At 41.1% G+C, this 22,641-nt stretch overlaps 1 protein-coding gene across 2 annotated transcripts in view; it reads left to right on the top strand.

The window, feature by feature from the left end:
• The window catches only part of epha4b (eph receptor A4b), an 84,477-nt gene extending 72,529 nt beyond the window's left edge, over nt 1–11,948 (top strand). The window contains exons 14-19 of one of the 2 annotated variants that reach the window (XM_053329373.1): nt 5,160–5,221; nt 8,032–8,241; nt 9,804–9,953; nt 10,252–10,445; nt 11,482–11,622; nt 11,849–11,948. In XM_053329373.1, the coding sequence (XP_053185348.1) occupies nt 5,160–5,221; nt 8,032–8,241; nt 9,804–9,953; nt 10,252–10,445; nt 11,482–11,622; nt 11,849–11,948 (857 nt within the window). The remainder of the gene's footprint in view (nt 1–5,159; nt 5,222–8,031; nt 8,242–9,803; nt 9,954–10,251; nt 10,446–11,481; nt 11,623–11,848) is intronic. The other variant, XM_053329374.1, reaches the window with a different exon arrangement.
• Nucleotides 11,949–22,641: the final 10,693 nt, after the last annotated feature.

Genomic DNA, 22,641 nt, shown 5'->3' with positions numbered 1-22,641 from the left:
TTCATGTTGATTAAAAAAAACAACTTTTTTTAGCACTTATAATCAGAGTCTATAGTCATACTAATAGAGTAACACACAGCGTGATAGAAGTCTTACTAGTAGGTGATACAACCTGGTAGTTTTAGCAATGGGGGTTATCGATGAAGACAGTTGTTGTAGTTGTATTTACTCCAATTTTTCACAGCTGTACTTTGTGTGAGGTATGTGTAGGAGTATTTGTGTGTGTCCTCTCTGCTTAAAACCTCATAAGCCTTCAGCCCCTGCTGTGTGCCACTCTAATAACCTACTCTGCTGTTTGTCACCTGATTGTGGCTATTGTCATGCTAATTAGAGCACCACATGCAGAAAGAGACAAAAAAAATCTTTCTTTTCTCTATCTGTCTCTCTACACATCAGGAAAGTGAAGCAATCTCCCCCCCCTCCTCCCATCTATCCCCTTATCTTCCCTTCATCTCCCCCGTCCCTCATTTTATCCATCCGTCCTTTATGTGTTTTACAATCGCTGCAACAATCGGCTCATTTGGAAAACCCTCAATTACCAAGCTCCATCTCATCTGCCCATATCGCGCACGCACGCACACACACACACACACACACACACACACACACACACACACACACACACACACACAAAAAGGTGCTGTTCAAGCGAGCTAAAACCGCACACAGTCTTTTTCCGGCCCGTCTTCTGTTTGAAGAAACTAGTGATTAGTTTTAACTGTGTGTCTTTGTGCGCAGAACAATAACTCTTTCAATGTTGTTTGAACTTATTCATGTTTTGAATACATATGCAGATCTGTAGATTTCAACCGCAGAGACAAACGAGGAAGAGGAGAAGCAGGAGGGGAAAGTATAGAGAGGGAAGGTGACGACGGGTGCGGGATGGAGAGGTTGGGGGTGGAAGGTGCGGGGAGTGGATGCGATAGGATACAAGAGCGAGGAAATGAGAGACGATGGGACTTAAGAACAAATGAGGGCGACTTGGAAGATGTGTGAAGAGATTTGAAGGAAAGAGGGGCGAGGAGACAAACATGAGGAAATGAGAGGAGATGAGAAAGCGAAGAGGGGGAGGAGAGGTGAAAAGAGGAGACGAGATAAGGTTATTGAGTTTCTGTCTCTCAGTTTTCGCCGCACCCCCCCACACCCTCACATGGCGCTTCCCAGAACAGAGATCTGCCCTGTGTTAAAAGCATTGTATCATTTAGTTCGGACCCTTAACATTAATCAATACAGCAGTTATTTCATTTTCTCGTTTGTACCTTATGCCGCCTCATTCAATAATGTGGTAATACGGCCCACTGGCGCAAACACAGATAGCCACTCATAATGTAATTGTCCAGATGTATACAGACTCTATCACTTTCATTTACGCTCACACTCAACACACTAACCCACCCACCCACACACACACACACACACACACACACACACACACACACACACAGACACACACAAGGAAACAGCCTCTCATAATGTAATTTAACAGACACACTGTATATATGTTGTCTCTGTCACTTTCATACTCTGGGCATTCTACACAAATTCACACACGCACACATTCAAGGTCTTGATGATGCTAGCTTTATCCTCAGGTAACGAGTGGCAACACATTCTACTCTCTACTTAATGAAGAGATGGAAAAAGAGCAAACTCGTCTCTGATCCATTCCATAACACACTCCACCTGGCAGAACATCAATACCCAATCTGCGTGCACACATCCATACTCTTCGAGGTGTTTTTTAGCTCTGTGGATTGGCTGTGTTATTTCTGAAGGCGATGAAAGGCAATAAATTTGAATGAATATGAATGTGATTAGTTAATTATGTGCTTTCAGGAGGAAATTGAGGAGCGCTTGTGGATGTTTGGCGGAGTGGAGCTCCATGACGAGCTCGAGAGGCTCCATCATCCCGCCTGTGGGTGCGTGTGTGTTTGAAATGTGGATAGCGTGCAATAAAGTTGCAACAAGAAATGAAAAGGATTCATTGTGTTTTGAGTGTGTGTGTGTGTGTGTGTGTGTGTGTGTGTGTGTGTGTGTTAGCACAGGCACCTGACAAAAAAGAGATGGAAAGAGCTAATATACAGCGCCTGTGTGTGGTAGGTTTTATTGGTAACCTCTGTTATCTTTCAGAGTTACAGGGATAATTCTGTATGGCAGGTGACCAGATGATAGCTATAGTGAAGTGTTTGTGTGTGTGTGTGTGTGCGTGTGAGTGCATGTCATGCTTATATGGTCACCTAAGCCAAAGAAGCACAAGGAATGTGTTTCATTGTGCTTCTCTCTTGACTGCATCTAAAAATGCAAGCCTGAAGGTTATATTCTCCTTCACTAGCAACATACATGGATTCATGTGCACACACACACACACACACACACACACACACACACACACACACACACACACACACACATAGCACACAACTAAAGATGAGCTCAAACACAATTGGTTTTCAGAGGTAGTTTTCAGAGCTTTATTCCATTTCATGGTTGTCTACTTTGTAGAATATGACATATAGATGAGCGTATGCAAATTCGTTCTGTATGGATACCCTAAGAATAACATACATGCATTCACAGGATCTATAATCCAAGATACGCCAGCACTCACAGGTGGATGGAGAGCTGTGAAGAGTCAGACCCCCTTTCAGTCAGGATCAATCACATCAACTGTTTTATCAGTCGCTGTGTGGTAGAACACATACACACACAAAAGCACGCACATGTTGTCCACCTCTGATCAGAGATGAAATCAGCCAGCCGTCATCATGCCCTTCCCACTTGCCATGCCCTGAAACCAGCCCTCTCTCTCACTTACACACACACACACACGCGTGCACACACAGAACAATGCACCACACACAGCACAGGCCCTGTGTAGAGATAAATGCGACCAGCAATCCTCACCCCCAGCAGAAGAAAATCCAATTCTCTTTCACTTTTATCCCTGAGACTAATGTTACTGTCAAAGAAGACACCACCACCAGAGACCCAGCGACTCTGTTTGTGTGTGTGTGTGTGTGTGTGTGTGTGTGTGTGTGTGTGTGTGTGTGTTTGTTGCAGTGAGATAGTGAATTCATTTAAGGTGATGTATTGCTGTCTTTACCTACAATCTCACTGTAGGTCTCGGTGGTGTTGTTCCTGCCTTTCCTCGACTAGCTCTCCTCTCCTTCCCTCCTCATCTTCCCTTCTCTCCTTTCCTTCTCCTCTGGTACAACACACCTCCCCCTCTTATCTTAAAACCCTCAGGCTCAACCTTCTCTCCTTTTGTTCCCTTATAACTCTATAACTCCCCAATTCAACCCAAGGACACTTTTTTGTCATGATGGTTTGATCAAAAAAACATGCGTTATAAATAGTTTAAGGCAATTAATATATAAATATTAGACTCCCAAGTTGCTACATTCATAGAGACTGAGGACAATCCCCCAGGTTTCATTGTTAAAACTGGGTGGAAACAATTTAGAATAGTGGGGAGAGCATAATTTCCGTTGAGCTGTGTCCTTGACAAAATGTAGGGTTGTTAGTGGCCATTTTTGCCATCGTTCAAGCAACTATCATGCATTTAGAAATCCCCTGTTTACGCCTGGCATTAACATGCGTCTCAGTTGATCCAATCACAAGTGGACAGCACTAAACATATGTGTAAAGGACCACCAAAAAGCATTGTGATCCAATCACTCAAACCACTTGCCGAGGTGGTCTGGGACACATTTGATCACATATCTTTTGTAATGTAAATGCTAATGCGTCCCTGGCAAGGATGCAACATAGAAATACATCATCAATGCAGGATGTGGCAGTTATTAAAACGGTTGAAAGAATGGAGATGAGCACAGATCTACGTGGCTAAAGTAATCTGAACAGTTGGAGTCGCCTGTACATGTATATTAGCTCTGAGCTCTCAAACAAAAATGTATTATGTCATTATATTGACATAATAAATGTGAGCAGGACCCTTTGATCTTCCAGCAAAAGTGATATAGACAGCAACAAAATCTGGACATAAATGGTCAGCTTAACAGAGACAGGTGTGAACAGCAATGTGTCTCGGCTGTCCACTAGTAATCAGATCACACGAGACACAGATCACAGATGTTAATGCCAGGTGTAAACAGGGTTATAGCATATGTGGAGTTAAACTAGTTATTAAAAACAAAGAAAAGAAAAACATAGCAGAAAAAATATTTTGGATTTATAAAAAGAAACAAAGACACAAGGGAGAGAAAGGAAAGATTAAAGATTTAATTAAGACAGTTTTAGTGAACACTTCTCTTGAAAGGGAAAGAAAGCCTGGAATTTGGAACATTTTCATGTCTACTCCAATCATATTTTGGGCATTCTTTAAGAAAATTGACTTTTGTCTCCACCTCATGTATTTCTCTCTCCCCCTCTTATGCTGTCTTGACCTCACCCCAGGGTTTTTTCTCAGCCCCTCTGAGGTTTGATTGGGGATGTGTGACCTATTCATCACAGCTGACATAATCTGTGTTTACAAGCCACACACACACAGGCAGGATGATGGAGCCTCTCATTTGTTACTGCACATGGTGTGTTTGTGATTGGCAAAGCTCAGCTGTAGGGGGTTGTACCTACCACCCTATGTAGGGAGAACCCTGTAAAACAGGGACAACTGCTGTTTTTTGTGCGTGTGCAAGCATGTGTGTGTGTGTGTGTGTGCATGTGTACATGTGATTGCATGTACTTTGTTAATCATTTGTAAGCCCCACCAGATGCCATGCAGGGGACTGTTTTGCGCGGGGCCTGTCAGTCAACCATCCCTCCATCTCACACATGCACGCAAACACACATTCTTGCAGGTGCAGGTGCACAGCGATCCAACCACAACCCCCTTCCCCTTGAGGCTGATTAGTATTCATGAGATCTCAGGAGGCCCCCCATATACACACACACACACATATTCTGGTGGATTGGTCCATTCTAATTATCTCCTGGCGTTTATGGAGAGGGCTGATTAGAAGCTGTCAGTGTGACTGATGACGACATGCCATGTTATCCCCCAGAGAGGCAGAGAGACAGAGAGGAAGGCTGCTGGTCACAGCTGTGGACTACACTACTCTGTCCTCATCGCTTTATAGTTTGTGTCTTTCTTGCCTGTAATTCTGCCCTACTAACAGCTACCCTGTTATGTCTCTTTGTAGGTAAGCCAGTGATGATCATAACAGAGTTCATGGAAAACGGATCTCTGGACACTTTCCTCAAGGTGAGTCACGGCTACCTGGCTCAGCTGGAAAGAACACAATGCTCACATCCCATCAAGGTCAGGGCCATAACGCCTTACAAAAGGCCATGTGAAAATTGGTGTCCCAGCTGTAAAGTGTTTGAAATTGTAGATTTAATTTCCCCAAACTGCTGTAGTTGAGGGGACAACCCTAACCCTTTTTAAAATACATATTGGCACCTGGATGAAACTGTCTTTCATCTGTCAAAGCTGGAGAACTCAATCCATACAAATTTTACTGAGTCCACCGAGCACTTACGTATCCCTAAAAATAAACTGACTAAAATATCAGTTTGATATATATTGTTATAAGATATATATATATATTGGTACCATCACTGGACATTTATCCAAGTTGAAAGAAATGTGCCATCAACAGGGCATAAAATTAGCACCAGCTACCACTCAAAAAACAATGGTAATCTATTGAGTGGCTGGTAAACTTTGGAATGCCACTAGTCATTTGGCCAAGGGAATTAATTTTGCACCCTGCATCAATATACATACACAGAGAAAGCAATGGGAGTTCTGATATATTCATGACATATACTGAACCTTTGCTTCACCAAGTACAAATAGAAAAGTATAATAATAGAGATAAAACAAATCACCCTCATTATGAATGAATATTGAAACACATTTCCAAAAAGATCTCTATAAAGGGATTTGTTTATTTAAAAAAAAGACAACTGAAGAAACAAAGAGTTTAAATCCAGGCCAGAGTATTTCAAAAGTAAGTGAAGAGCAGATTTTACTCAAGGTAATTGCTGAACAAATTATCAGTGCACAAATGTTAAAATCAAAGGACTGCTGCAGAGGTATTGCTTTGCTACTGAAATCGACAACATGACAAGAGTTACTGGAGCCTGTCACTGACTATGTCATTACATTGATGTTTTTAAAGAATTAGTCATTGAGGCCATCCTCTGAAACATATTACCAAGCTGCAGACGTATTTAGCTCATTTCAGAAATAGACTGCCTGTTCTTTAAATTGACAGGAGGTTTAGGTGCGTTTATGAAAAAGTCAAATATGTGTATTCTTCACTTATGAGCAGATCCAGAAGGCAAACATTATATATTACATTTGATAAATGTGTGACTTCTGATCAATTTATCTTCATACAAAATATGTAGCAGCGCTTGCAAGTGTATGCAAAAGTATTGGTTTAGCTTAAGAGCCTTGAATTGGGTTTTGCACATACCTAGATGAATGGATTGATGCGGCTCCGGGGTGTCTCATGTTGAAAGTCCCCCTGATTCATATTCAGAGTTGTTTGTCAGCCAGTAAAAACACTGCAGTGCTCCAGAGCCATTAACCCTGTGATGATGAGCCCATCGATAAATAGACACCAATCCCATCAGGAACACTGAGGCAAAATGAAATGAAAACTGATGGGCTAAAAATGGCCAAAGCATAATGTCCTGAAACACACAAACCACACACACACATTCACAAAATCACACACACAGTTATATGCATGTTGTATGTTACAGTATATATTGTAATGAGGGTCATAAAAAGTGTCCACAGTCCCTCAATATAATTATGGAATCTGATTTATGGTTTTTACAACTGATCTGTGGTCCTGCCATCCATATGTGTCTTTAATTATGCTGACCATTTACTAAGCACCCATCCCTGAGAAACAAAGAAACGACCAGTCTTTTAGGAAAGCTCTTCTTCTCTGTCCATTTCCATCTCACCCCCAGTTTTTCCTATCTTCCATTATTCAATTAAGTTTCTCCTTAGTTTTTGCCAAAAATTCACATTTTTCATCTTCACCCTTTCATTTGTCCCCTTCATCTCCTTTTCTAACCTCTCTACCCTGCATTTGTCTTCTCTCTCTTTCTCTGCCCTGCCCACCCTTCCTCCTTTTTACTGGCAATGCTACGTGGTGGGCAGATTGATAGAGGAAGTCTGTAGGTTTGTTAGACAGTCCAATCAATCAGCATCTCACAAAACCACCGGCTAATTAACTTACTCCACAGCTGCTGAGGGAGTGAGGGAGTGAGAGAAGAGAGAGAGAGAGAGAGAGAGAGAGAGAGAGAGAGAGAGAGAGAGAGAGAGAGAGAGAGAGAGAGAGAAAGAATAATGGGGGAGGGGGGTGGGGGACGCAGAAAGATGAAAGAAGATAGATAGGTAGATGGGGACAGAATCAAAGTAATACAGAGTTCTCTCTTAGAGGCAGAGACTGAGGAGAGACAGAGATAGATGGAGACAACCAAGAGACAGAGGGAAGGAGAGATGACATAAAGGAGAGAGGGTGACTGATAACATGGATGGGTTTTTAACGGGGACCGTTGGCCCAGGGCAGAAATAATTGGCAGAGGAAGGTGAGCTGGACTGTCATCGATCAACAGGCTCTGCTCTCAGCCAAAGACAGCTCAAATCTGAAATCCAGTGAGCTCTGCTTGGGCACGCATTCAGTGTTAGAGAGGAAAGTTTTGTCTGCGCTGTCAGATCCAATCTTCTGCAAGCAGGATTTGTTTGTGATCCTCCATTGATCCCTGGGAGGAGAAATTCATCTTTTTGCCTGCCAACCTCCAGAGAGAGGTCAAAATGCAAGGTTAACAGGAGCTGGAAGGGATTCAGGGTCTTGCTCAGGGACATTTCAGGAGCGTGGATTGCTGCCATCAAAGATGCCTGACTCTTGGTTTGAATCTGTGCTTCCAGGAGAAGTTGTTGAAGGAGCTGGCACTAATCACGATGTCGCCCTGCTGCAGGTTACTGTCAGCATTTAAACTGTGTACTGCGTATTAATTAATCTTTCTTCTTGTCTCTCCCTGCAGAAACATGACGGCCAGTTCACGGTAATCCAGCTGGTTGGCATGCTGCGTGGCATCGCCTCAGGTATGAAGTACCTGTCAGACATGAGTTACGTTCACAGAGATCTGGCAGCTCGAAACATCCTGGTCAACAGCAACCTGGTGTGTAAGGTGTCTGACTTTGGCCTGAGTCGAGTTCTGGAGGACGACCCCGAGGCTGCTTACACTACAAGGGTAAGACACACACACAGGCTGTAGCTGTCATACAAATGTTCTCCAAATAGCAGTACAGTTTATCAACCTCTACATTACCTCACCCAGTCTGACACAGACATGAGGATAATGAGATCCTCCACAAAATATGGTCAACATAAACACACCCTTAAAATAGAGAGAGACATATAGAGGGATGTGCCACCAATTAAATGTTTCTCCTTTGAGGGTCATGGCCACATGTGATCAGAGCTTAAAGTTAGACCATTTGGACCCACTCAGGTGTCAGAAAGTCAAGACCAATATGTAAATGTTTATTTTAAAATCACAAATTTGTGTCACTTTGAAATTTAACAAGGAAAAAAATTGATTGACAATAGATATATAAAAGTATAAAGCTCCAACACTGTATTACATTAACAGTTGAAATTTACTAAACTAAACCAGCACTGTTCAAATTTGAATGCATACACCCCTCCCCCTTCATGATTTTGCCTACATGTAGTCAAATCTTAACATCGCCGTCCTTTTGCACAGCACAGAAGAAACTCAAACGTCAATGAGTTAAACCACTGCGGAGTAACTCATCTAAAATGCCCACGAGGAGTTGGCATTATTCATATTCATAGGAAGTGTTGGGGATGTTATTTTTAATATGGCATTAGCATTGCCCTGGGAGGAGTGTATCAGCGGCTGACTGCTCTATTGCAATCACACACACACACACACTGATGTCAGGAGGCCTAGATGGAGAGCTGCAGGCATGCGAGGAGGAGGGAGAAAGGGAGAAAGGGAGAGGCCGAGGCAGAGATGGGGAAAAGAAAAGGGAGTGGATATCAAATAAGACAGAGATCGAGGGAGACTGAGAGAGAGAGAGAGAGAGAGAGAGAGAGAGAGAGAGAGAGAGAGAGAGAGAGAGAGAGAGAGAGAGAGAGAGAGAGAGAGAGGATAGGGGAAGGCAGGGCGAAGGATCCAGTGAGAGCAGTTAGGGGAGGAAAAATAGATGATGGGGTAGCAGTGTGCAGGGGGTTGGGGGAAACAAAAGTACAGTGACAAGTAACTTGGCAGCTTTGTCTTTGATTTGACTTTGACCAAGCGGAGATGGGGAATGCTAGGTGGTGCAGAGGCAGCTGCCGCATGTTAAAAAGCTGAAGCGAGCCCTATAGAGGTATGGTGTGTATGTGTGTGTGTGAGAGCGAGAGAGGGCATCTCACTGCCTAGTGTGTCAATAAAGTGGACTTTATGCAATCCGTTTGATCTGTGCGTCAACAACAAAGGCATGAAAATGAGCAGCATGAAAGGAGAAAAAGGAAATTGATGGCAGAGGAAAGAGAAGTGCAAGAATAAGCACCAGGGAAAAAGTAACTCTATCTTGTGAGTACAAGTTGGTGTGTAATCTCATGTGCTCTGTTCTTGATAGCGGCACTGCACCAGCCATCACTGCAGTACTTTTTACTGTTTTGATTTATTATAGCGCTTAGCCAGAATTAGCTTTTCAATATTTACACTATTACTGCAGCAAGTTCAGACTGACATATTCAACATGCCAAGAATGTATTGACTGTGTTGTGAACCATCCACAGGGAGGGAAGATCCCCATCAGATGGACAGCTCCTGAGGCTATAGCCTACAGGAAGTTCACCTCAGCCAGTGATGTGTGGAGTTACGGTATCGTCATGTGGGAGGTGATTTCATATGGAGAGAGACCCTACTGGGAGATGTCCAACCAGGATGTGAGTCACACACACACATGCACAATGTTTCAGTCACAGTGTTAACCGTCATTTAAGTCAGTCAGTCTTCTTGTATCAGCAAGGATTATAAGATCATTCCTCAAACAACAAAAATAGAGAAGCTGTTAGTTGAGCTGTTAGATATAGTGCATGCTATAAAACATGGCAGATACAATGCCTGCAAATCTCAAGCCACGCTTCTGTTTTTCACAATCTTCAGCTCAATTTTTAACTATTAAGTTCTATTTCTCTTTCTTGCACTGATGACAGAACTTGATATTTGTATGTCTCTCCACAGGTGATCAAAGCAATAGATGAGGGTTACCGTCTTCCTGCTCCGATGGATTGTCCGGTGGTGTTGCACCAGCTGATGTTGGATTGCTGGGAGAAGGGTCGCAGTGAAAGGCCAAAGTTTGGACAGATTGTCACAATCCTGGACAAGCTCATCAGAAATCCAGCCAGCCTCAGAGAGCTGGCCAACAGCTCAGTATGGTCAGTGGGAGAAAGCTATAAATTAATCTGTGAATTCAACACATTCACTGACACATAGTCCTTGGATATTTGGATTAGATTATGGAATCTAATCCATGGTCATTGAAGATATAATCACTGCTTTAGATTTATATTCATTTTAGAAAATTGTGAAATGTAGAAAATTACATTTCTTTTAGTATCCTCACATATTTTTTGGTGGATGAAAAGGTTTGAATAAGATTGCAAATCCAGAGTCTCACATATAGTCTTGACTTCCTGCCTCACCAATTGCAATACGTACATCCATAGAATGTCATTATTTTTACTTTTACATTTTACACTTCAGGTATGTAGCTACAGTTCAGAACCAGACCAGATAATGAAGAGTGCAATAAAATGTTTCAGCCACTTTCAAAGCAGAAAGAAGACACTCTAAATAGAAAAAAACAAATCCCATCACAACTAAAAAGACAAGAAAAGCTCAAAAGCATTACTAACAAGGGCCTACACACTGTAGACGTGACCAGAAAGAAGAATCTTTACACGGCGTACACTGCATTGTTTGTAAGTGCAGATGGAATTAGTCCTGCATATGAAAGGGGTTTACTAAGATTATGTATGCAAATGAATAAACACAGAGATCATTTATAACAATAGCTAGCAAGCAAATATAAGGTGACACAAATCTAAGGGTTCAGCAAGTAAAGCCATGTGGGCTGGTGCTGTGGGGGGCCATTGAGGGGAAGAATCATCAATCATACTTAGCACTAATGGGTAGGTCTAAAGTTTAGGGTTTATGTTTTCTTTTCACAGTGGATTTGAGTCTGTCATGCTGCGGTTGCTATAAAATTAAGGCTATTCTGTCCAAATACAGATCCAGTACCATGATTGAGCATTAACTGGCTCCTTAAGTGTACTGTTGACAGTTTTTAAATTATTATTAATGCCCAAGTTCCAAGTACAAACAATTGACCTACGCACAAGTCAAATACTGCTATTTAGCCACTCAACAGGCCAAAACTTTATTGAGTTGTGAGTGTGCTTTGTATTCCAGCAGGGAGGACCCGTCCACCCCAGAGTTCAGTGTGAGCACAGTGGATGAGTGGTTGGAGGCCATCAAGATGGGCCAGTATAAGGAGAACTTTTCCAGTTCTGGATATGTCAGCTTGGACGCAATTCTCTACATAAGTGTCAGGTACAGAGGACTGGTGTCTCACCGCTCATCCCTGTTAAACGAAACACTCCAAAGGTCAAGATTGTCAGTAAAAGACGCATTACATCCCATTCGAGTGTCATTTGAAATTAAAGAATGGAATTTACACAGGACGTGAAACCTCAGCAGCTGCTTGGCATTTGAAGGGCAATGTGGATTTTTTTCCCTATAAATAAATAAAAATGCATTTTTTCTGTTTTCCTTGTAGTGAACTGACTAAGATGGGTGTCACTCTGGCCGGCCACCAGAAGAAGATTTTATCCAGTGTGCAGAGCCTGCAGACCCAGGGGACGCATGTCCAAGTATAACAGTTTCCACATTAAAACACAGTGAGACAGAGCCAAAATGGATACTCCTGTGAAGAGTTTCCCGCTGAAACGGAGTTGTAATGGATACTCTGTGCTTGGGCCTCCATTGATTTTGAGACACACTGAGATGGAGACAACATGGACGCTTGACTCCTTCACCTTCTCGCAGTTTCACCATTCTTCCCATCCTCGATGGGCACTACCGGCTTTAGCACTGAGTCCCAGCAGCACAACCACCATTATGGAGCTACAGAGAGACACAAGTCCAGCAACAAGGCCACATCTAGAGCATCCCCGCCCATTTCACATCATATCAGCTCAACAAAAGAAAAAAAGAGATTTTTAACAAAAGAATGACAAAAAAACAAATTAGAATATAATTATCATCACTGTCTGTGAGGTGTACAGTTGGTTTTTACTGTCTTCTTGCTTCTGTTTTGAGTTTTCACCTTGAAGAGTTTGAAAAGGATCAGAAGATATGTTTTGTGTAGATATATGTTTATAGGGGCTGTGTGCCCCACAACCGTAGAGATGGACCTAATGTTTGTATTGGTGGTGAGGTTTATATTGCTCAACTGTAATAGGAGTTATTACCTAGTACATGTATGGCCCCTTCCATTGCTCTGTTTACAGAAAGCCAATGAAAGAGCTGAGATTCTGGATGACATGAATGTGTAGGGTGAGTGGGACAGAAAAACTGGACCTTTAGAGATAGAGAAGGGTGTAGATTTTGATAGCTTGTGTAGGATGGAAGTATGATTTGTTTAAAATTGTGTATTGGACCAGGACAAGGGCTTCCCTAGCGACTGCTCTGACACACTTCCATAGCAACTACACCCAGCGCACATGTGCTAGTTTGCTTGCACTTATGATGAAACTAAGTGCAAAGAAACAGCCGAAACTGCTTAAGGTGCAGTTAGCACAGAGACATTTTTACTCTTCCATAACCGACTGTCTATTTCAAACAACATTATCTATTCAGAATGATGTTGTTAGGAATATTTCAGCCAAAGAGTTTGCCTTCCCTTGTTTCAGGTGTGTTAAGAAAGTTATAGTGTTTTGTGTAGAGCAAAGGTGATGCAAAGGTCATAATAGACTTGACACTGTTAAGAACGTGTAACTGTTTTTCCAGTGTTGTGCCATGTACAGTGACCATGAAAAGTTCATCTGGGCAACATACCACCATTCTTCCGATACTCTTTATTTTCAACAGTCTCCATGGCTTGATGGTTACACAAGGTCAGTCACAGTAATTACAGTGTTTTGTCCAAATAGTCTCTAAAAGTAATAAGGATTATTGCAATGGACTTTTTTTTAGAAAGATTAAATATAAGCAGTGTTGATTTTTACAGCTGTGTCACTATGAGAGGGTAAATTTTACTTTTAAAAATTTGATTTATGTGTCTTATACTGTCTCACTTTCTTGTTATCAGTCATGTCAACCTATTTCAAACATCCCTCATTTCAAAGCAACACCCATAAGATAAATGTATGAAGCAATGTTTACAGCAAAAAAGCAAATACATTGGTTTGTTGGTTTATCTTTGCCAGATGGAAACTGCTACTTATCACATTAATTACAAGGTTAGATATGATGGGACCCTCTTTTCGTGCACTGCATTAATGGCACTGAACCTGCTTTTAGTGTATTCCCAAACTCAGTTTTAATATATGTGGTACTCTATAGGACCAACAGTGGCATAAAGTACAGTATATATGATTGTATCATAGTGTAAAATATGTACAGTGTTGATTTCCAATGTTAGAATGTTTGTAATGATAACGATGATGATGATTATGATGTACTTTTATTGTGAAAAAGAGATTTCTGAGTACTCGTTCAGGGGCGGGTCATAAAAGTGAAGGGAGGTGATTCGTTGGTCTGAACAAAGGAATGTAGCATGGTTGCAAAGCTTCAGCTTTGATAGATGGGTGACAGTGACTGCAGTTTCTACCATAGAGTTAGAATGAGTAGAATGGACTTTCCTTATTGATACACTGGTTTAATTTGCATATCCACCATAAAAAGTCACTACAAGCAACTATCAAGAGGTGTCAAGATCAAATTTCTATCCACTACCATCAAAAATTGACAGTTTGCTAAATCCGTTTCGCAAATAGCAACTGTTAGTCATAGCATAACAACTGTAACTAGGCACTAGCTTTGGATTTCCCCACATGTTGAAATAGGGATACTTTTTTAGCCTTTAATGCCTTTTCCAAAACCAAAATAGAAGAGTAAAAGTTTACAGAATTAATTTAACAGTGTCTGTCTGCTCTAAGCCAAATAGGGTCATATGCTAGCAAAATACTCTTCAACATTCTAGGACTCACTCATACAAGAACAACTATACAAGAACAATGTTTCGTTCATTGTCATGACTTCGATACAGATCATCAGCAACTTTCTGCCTGGGACATATAGGCTATATTCTCCATCTTTTAGCACAAGATGTGTATAGCCAATCAAGTCACTGACTCAAAGACCACTTTTCATTTTAAAACAAGTTAGCTGGAAACAAAAGTTTTCAACCAACTCATGCTTAACTGGCTTAGCTAGCTAGCTAAAGTGCAGCTAGTAAAATAGCTGGCAAAATTGATGGTCACTGGCTAGCTTAAATCTATGTGAAATCAAAGACCCAGTGTTGTTTCGACAGGAAAATCTTCTCTTATTGTAAATTGTAATATGTGACGTCATTGAAAGGAAAGCTTGACAGACTTACCAATAATAACTGAGGTTGGGCCTTAGTGAACTGTCATTTGGGACAGGGCCAGGGTGAATTTTTAAACCACTATAACAGTGGTTCTCAATCTTTTTCACATCAAGGGACACTAAACTGACACAGATGTTTTATTACAGAAAGTGTATGAAACACATGATCAAAATAGTCGTACATACTGTAATTTTGTTACTTATGGATGGAATTATACCACTGCACTAGAAGGCCGCATAATAAGCCTTTTTACTTGGGTTTTTTTGTCCTATTGTTACAGAAATGGTAAAGTAATGACAAATAATATGTTTCAATACACAGAAGGCATACAGGTACATTCACAGCTAAACATGATAAAGATATATTTGTCCTTGCCAAAACACTTTGCTATTTTGTCGAATATGCTGAAAACAATAGACTTTGAGAGAACCTTAAAGTGAGTACATTCTACTCTTGCTAACTCTATGATTTCACTCTAGCGGACTACCCTTGACCGCTGGCCTTTTAGATGCCTTATTTTCTGAGCTATCATTCTTTTCTGTTGCCCTACAGAGGCGATATTAGGAGTAAAGTGTATGTATAGGTATTTATCTGTGTTCTTAAGATGACCTCACATCAACACCCTGGTTTTGTAATATCCCAGAGACTCCCTCCAGTTGCACCTTCACTTTTGAATAGTATAGGTAGCAGAAAGTAATTTTGTTCTGAGAGTATAATAATCATTCTCAAACCTGATGGCCCATAAAAGTTAATGGAGAAATTGACAGTATTATCATTATTTATTTGAGTAATACGATACTTACTGATCAAAACAATATGCAGATCATGGATGGGATTAGCTTACAATTTGATATATTTGATTGCATAATTTGGTTAATGTGCACAATATGAAGTATCGTGCAAAATATGGGTAAACTGCAAAGGTTTTTTACAAGCTTGTTCAACACTCCCACTTAAGAAATTTTAAGAGTTTGGAAGTCATACCCCACTTTTATTCCAGCCCTCAAAATACCAGGTTTTCTGTCACTATTCACTCTATCAAAGTTAGCTATGTGGGTTGGTTTGCTTGATCTCAAACACAGTGTTTGTCCTCCATTCCCCACCAGGTCTGTATTGTGAATGTTCATGAGTGATTCTCATTCAAGACTTTCATCTCTCCGTCTCTCTCTCTCCTCCTCTCTCTCTTTCTCTCTCTTTCTTTCTTTGGCCACCATACAATGCTTATTTGCCCCCATGCCGGTTTCCTCTGCGTTGCTTGTTGTAAAGGGTGTAGGCATTCTAATGTCTTTCATGTTGCTGTAATAAATATGCTAATATTTCTAATTTCTCACCTGAAGCCTGCCGTGTCTTTTTCTTTCACACATTCTCTAACACACACACATGCACGCAAACACATTGATTTACTTGCACAATTCCATAGTACAATTACAACAGGACTTACAGAGTGTATAAAATTCAAGGGGCCTTTACAGGAAAGTAATATTAGGACCTCAATTATTTTTTGCTGTGTTACAAAGCCTGAAGGTATCATATTTTGTTTTGGTGAGCATGCACTGCATAACTGGGAAATTCAAAGGTAGTCTCATTTGTCCCTAGCTCTGAATGGTGATAGCGGATGTGAAATTCCCATCATAACATTCTTGAATGGAAAAATATGGCCATCCTGCAACCACATCTTCATTATCAGTGTGTGTGCGTGTGTGTGTGTGTGTGCGGTCTGTGTATCCCATACTGAGAGATAATTCTGTCTCAGGGGAGGGGGAAGGTCAGTGACTCCTGGCCTTGGTTAACCCCTTAATGCACTGGCCCAGTTGCTGTCACTCTATGTTACTACCATTACACCTCATTTAGCCCATCATATTAGGATCCATACCCCCCCCCCCCCTTTGTCTCTCTCTCTCTCTCTCTGTCTCTCTCTCTCTCGCTCTCTCACACACACACACAAAATCAGTGCCTGTTCTGCATTTCCTCAGTACCTTCAGTATCTCTTCCTCCTGCTGCCCTCCTCTTAATCTCTCAGCTGGCCTCATGCATCCCCCTTTTCTCCTATCCATCCTGTGCAGACAGGCAGAAAGGTTGTGGTAGTACTCTGATCTCGACTACCCCATTATCTCCCCTCTCCTTACTTTTACCTCTTCTCATAGCTTTCTAATTTCTCCCACGTACATCCATCTATCCATCCACATCCCAAAAGTGTTCCCTGCATGCAGCCTCTCTCTTAGAGGTCCATCACTTTGTTCTGCCTCACTGATATCAGCACTGGGGTTTCTTTCACTATTAAAGGCCAATCCATAAGTTTGGGCTCTTGTCTCTAGGTGTCTCAACAGGGAGAATGTCATCTCACGTATTTTTTCTGGATAACATGGAGGCTACTGGGAGCCAAAGGCTAAGGCAATTGATTCATCATACAGCTGCTATTGGCATCATGTGAAAAGGTCAGTTGTCCCTATGGAGAACACTTAAAAAGGCCATTGGTGACTGATGAGCCTGTCATGTTTGTATCACATACATACACAAGCATCCTGTCTCTCGCTCCATCTATATACAGTATATCTGCCTTTCTTTATGTTCCTCCTCTCTGCACTCTCTCTCCCTCCCACACACACACACACACAGTGTGTGTGATAATTGGGCCCCTCTGTCATGCTGTCAGGTGTGTGTTTGAGTGTCCCCTCATGTGCAACAACAGACGTTAAAATAACAAAAGAGACCAAACACCGTGACCTCTGTAGGGTCAGCCATATGTGCACATGTGTGTGTGAGTGTGCGTGCCTCCATAAATGTGTGAATGTTTGTGTGTTCATAATCCTCGTGAGACCAAAATTGATGCGTGTGCCTGCGCCTGTGAGTGTGTGGGCAATGTGAGTATCAAAAATGGAGACCAAAAAAAAGAGAGAGGTAGATAACATCAGAACCAGGGGAGAGATTTCATCAGACACTGGTTAAATTTTCCTGGAGTTCCTGCTTTGTCGCTCTTGATTGCATTGCGTGTGTCCTCTCTAATCAAATATATGTCCCAGTTCAGACGGGCTCAGTGTTTCCCAGTCCACACACACGTGCACACATCAGTGCTCCTCTGTCTCATGAGGTTTTAGTTTGCTATCAAAGCGATTTCCTGTCTCAAATTTTCATCAGTAATCAAAGTTCCTGATTGAATTTGAAAAGTGAGTCCAGCTCTATAAATCACATTACATGCCTCACTCCCATCATGCCTGCTCTCATCAGCCACAGGAATGAGACGCCACCCTGTGTGTACAGTAAGTCAGCATCATGGTCTGTGTATGTGTGTGTGTGTATGTGCGTGTGTGTGTTTTTTTGTGAATGCAGCGGAAAATGGATGTTGACAGAACTGTGATTTGATCTGTGCCATTTTTTTGCTCAACAGATAACAAAGAAATGAGAGAAGAATGGAGAAATGACAAAAATAACACACACCTGGGTCTGATTGTATGTGGAAACAGGACTTGGCATTTGTTTTAACATGCATTTGGTACCAGTTGGGTAGAGTTTACTGAATCGCTACAGCTCAAAACTGCGTGAAAGGGAGAAGGGAATTTAGTGGAAAGGAGCTTGAGATGCTTTTGAGATTGGCAACAAAATCCGCTAAAAAGAATTTCCAAATACTGTTTTATCTAAGTCAAATGGATAACCACAAAAAGAAAACCAGCAATAATACTACATATATTTGACAGCTATCATCACCTTAAAACCAGGAACAGGTTTAGAAATGAACCAGAAGCAGATAGAGGATGAACAGAATGAGAGGATAGAAGGATAAATAATGTTTGAGCCAAAAAAAAGTAGGTGAAGAAAAACTCAGAGGGGTCGCTGGGACTGAGATATTATTGACCACATAATCCCTTACAGATGTGGAAATCACTGCTTAATGCCTGGCAGGCATGACATACTGAACTGCTATTGGAGACTCAATTGGGACTCTGACCAAAGGCAAACTTGCTCTTGCTCAAATCTTGCTCTCTATCGATGGACTAAAGATGATGAAGATCTAAATTTAGAGCTAACATACCAAGGCCACATCTGCTGGTTCATAAATCACACAAACACGCTGTATATATTTCAGTAACTCATATAGGAGCCTTATTTATTTAAGTGTAAACACGCTGCTAATATCTTCCTACTCAGTGATGTACTACCTCTGCCTCTCTGTGAAATCCCTTTATGTACAATGGGTGACAGCTGATTGCAGTATGTTGCATGATTTTCTGCGCATGTTGCAGTGTACATGTGTTCTTTTGTACGCACCAAGTGTTTGTGTGTGTCCTATCCGGTATAATCAAACGCAGCTCTTTAAGTGCCATCAATCAAGCTTTGATGTTACGGGGAAAAGCCTTGAAACCGCAGTAACCCCCCCCCCACCCCCCACCTCTATGTGCTGAGGGTGGGCCAGGGGGAGGCTGTTTTAATGTTGGTGGATCCATAGGAAATGTTTTCAAAACCAAATGGAGGTGTAGAAACTGTGACAAACCATCTGCATTATGTAACCCATTAGTAATGTGGTTTGGCTGGTGAAAATACATCTTTCTGTGGTTAACATCTACAGTTTTTGTGTAACATCAAAGCTTCAAAATAGTGTGGTTTTATTTTGAACATCAGTCTGCATATTCAAGGTCTTTTCATCATCCTATTCTTTGTTTTCAACATCTGCTACTTTTCTTTTCTCAGGCTTTGTTTCTCATTTCTGTCCATTATTTAGCAAATCTGGTTACATGTCTAAAATCTAAAAAGAAAAAGCTGCAATAGTACAATTGTAGCATATATAAATATACAATAGATTCAGTAGAAACAATTCATTTGGTGTTGTCAGAAGTTGTGCCACTTCTATTGGTAAGAGAAATCTTTTTGTAGATAGAAAATATACTTGGAATTTGTCTTGTGCACTTTACAATGTGCCTCTCATTTACATACACGCATACATTCATCCACACCCACACACACACACACACAATCACACATGCACACATGCACACATGCACACACGTCTTGTCATTGTCTTGCTCAAGGAGGCCTGTTGTAATAAGTGTTGTTGCAAAATGTATGGGTTTATCCAAATCAATTCTAATATAGATCTAATTTTTAAAGAAACAATGAACAAAAAAAAACAAATAAACTGTTGATTTTCAAGTCAAGAATTAAACTAAAACACCTTTCTGTAAGACATAATCTATGTGTACTGTATAATGACAATATTAATTTAATAGCAATGAAACAATACTTCATGAGGAGGGCTTCAACGATCAATATCTGGGGGTGAAAGCACCATATCTTTATCATAGCTGTTGTGCCTCTAAAAAGATTTTGGTAGACCACTATGATCGGATATTCCAAAGATAAGGAATGTATATGGAAAGATCAGAGTATAATAGTGGTGGGCTGGAATGACTTGAAACTGAAATTCCCACAAAAACATAATTAAGACTTAGATAATCTGTGCCAATGTACTGCAGGTTAAAATTAGAAATTCCTCCATATTGTGGTATTATTCTGGCTATAACTAGAGAACAGATTGCTAGAAAATATGAGTGATTTAGAAAAGCTGAGAGGACGTATTTCTAAATCATAGGAAGAGTCTTTATAATAAAAAATGTGGACCACCTTGTGTTCACTGAGTGATCATCGTCCTCCAGATCCATGTGTCATCTACATAATAGTTGCTATTGACAAGTGGGCATGTCTACTTGGCATTGATTGGTGGTGGCCTCTGGGGATATAACCAGTGACAAGAAAAAGCAAAGGATGGGTGAGTGGTGCTGGTGGGCGTGTATTCCAGCGTGAGTGTGTTTTTCAAATTACATGGTACAAATAAGGAATGTTCACAAGGTGCAAAGAAGTGGAAAGACCTCCGAAAGATGTAATAGTAGACTATTTATTTATAACAAGTAGCCAGCACTGATTTCTCTGAGAAAGACAAAATGGGATGGAATGGAGGGATGGACCATTACGTGTACAGACTGGTCAATGAGTTGATGTTGATGAGGACGATTTTTGGTGGTCAAAGGTCAATAACCTATCTAAGACATTACACTCTCTATTGGACCATATGAGGCACTTGAAAATGACTAAGACCTTTTGGAAAATGCACTTGCATCAAATTGAAATATATAATGAATATATAATAATATAATATAATGGTCACTTGGGGATTGTATGTATGTAATGTAACTGTTATTCGGTGTGCAGTATATGTTGAGTCATGGGGAAAAAACACTTTTTAAATGTGATTTCCATGAGTGATTGAGTTTTTTGAGTGCGGTTAAGAAAGGTATTTATACTGTGGGTTCAAACCACCACCATTTTAAAATGGAAATCTTTAAATATTCACCTTATCATTGTTTTAGGAGTGGATACAAGAATCTGTGACCCATCTACTACAGTAAAAAGTAACAGAAATTAATGTTCCTTTTTTTTAGAAATACTAAATGTAACATTTTCAGATAAAACCATTTTTTCAAACCGTATACAGATTGTTTTGCAATTCAGTTCCATTCAATTCAATAAACACTTAATTTAGCAACCAAATGCACAAACACAGTAGTTGGACTTGCATAGGGAGAACAAGAGAAAATAAACTTTGGAAATATTATGGGAAAACCAGAAGGACGTCTAAATTACAGGTTAAGGAGAAAAACCAGTTGGTGGGTTTTTGTAGTGTAAAACCACAATCATATGGTTTGTAAAAATGTCATGGAAAACTAAGCACAACTTTGGAGCCACACCATCACATGCACGCACACGCACACACTCTTCACGACCGCTATCCATGCCGTTAGCACACAGCCACACACAGTGTGATAGCTGATGTGCGACCACACAAGATGGGTTACTAAAAAAGTGTGCTGACTCAACTTGTGGTCTATTCGCAAAAAATATAGAAACATTTTAGGCCTTTCCCTCTGTCTAAATCTTCACCATTCTCTGGGTGATATAGATTAAGTTATATTGTTTATGTCACTACTGAGAACTTGTTTGCGTATGTGTGTGTGTATGGTTGGACACACACACACACTCTCTCTCATACACACACACACACACACACACACACACACACACACACACAGAGCACAAACACAGACGTAAGGATAGGCAGTCAGGCTCTAAATCAGCCACACGCGTACTAACAGAGGAGGTTTGACCCAAATAACAGTGTAATTTATGAAGGCTTTTAGGCTCGCAGGCAGCCATGGAAATAGAACAGAGAATAATGTGAGCCTGACCAGAGCAGTATCACTTCAGTTTATGTCCTGGTCTTTTACTAGGACACATGTCTGCAGTTCTTAATGATACAGAGATAGTAAACACAATGTTAATGGACACTGGGTTTACAAAGATGTGCTCAGCGGCAAATGCACAGCCACACGCACAATTACGGACATGCTCACAAATGAGAATACTAAACAGGTGCAGGTACTGACAGGCATGCTTACAAACATAGATTCAATCAAAAGGAAAGACAGTACAGTAAATGAAGGAGATATATAGTTACAGAGGCAGTGAGACCGATGGATGGATGGATGGATGGATGGATGGATGGAGAAGGAGAGGAGAGACAGACTGAAGCAGAGAGATCATTAGTACTCCACTGTAAGGCGCTGGCCCCAGGCAGGGTTAGAGGCTGAAATGGACTGTTAGCAGCTGCTGGAGGAGATGACATCTCAGGCAGACCCAAAGGACGAGTTAAGACATCCCAAGAACTGATATAGTTGTGTGTGTGTGTGTGTGTGTGTGTGTGTGTGTGTGTGTGTGTGTGTGTGTGTGTGTGTGTGTGACTGCCTGTATGCATATAATCCTGTGTGCTACCCTGGCGTGCTGTAGAGGGTCATTTGCCTCAGTGTTTGAAGTGGAGATGCAGCTCTGAGGATCAGACCTCTGTCACGGCTCCACAGATCAGAGCACAGAGCGTCAGGATGCCATGAGAGGAGGAGAGGGCAAAGACAGACAAATGGGATGACATGAGACCTTTC

This window comes from Scomber japonicus, chromosome 12, assembly GCF_027409825.1.
Source record: "Scomber japonicus isolate fScoJap1 chromosome 12, fScoJap1.pri, whole genome shotgun sequence".
Taxonomy (NCBI): domain Eukaryota; kingdom Metazoa; phylum Chordata; class Actinopteri; order Scombriformes; family Scombridae; genus Scomber; species Scomber japonicus.
The sequence above is the reverse complement of the archived record's forward strand: the minus strand, read 5'-3'. Positions and strand labels throughout refer to the sequence as shown.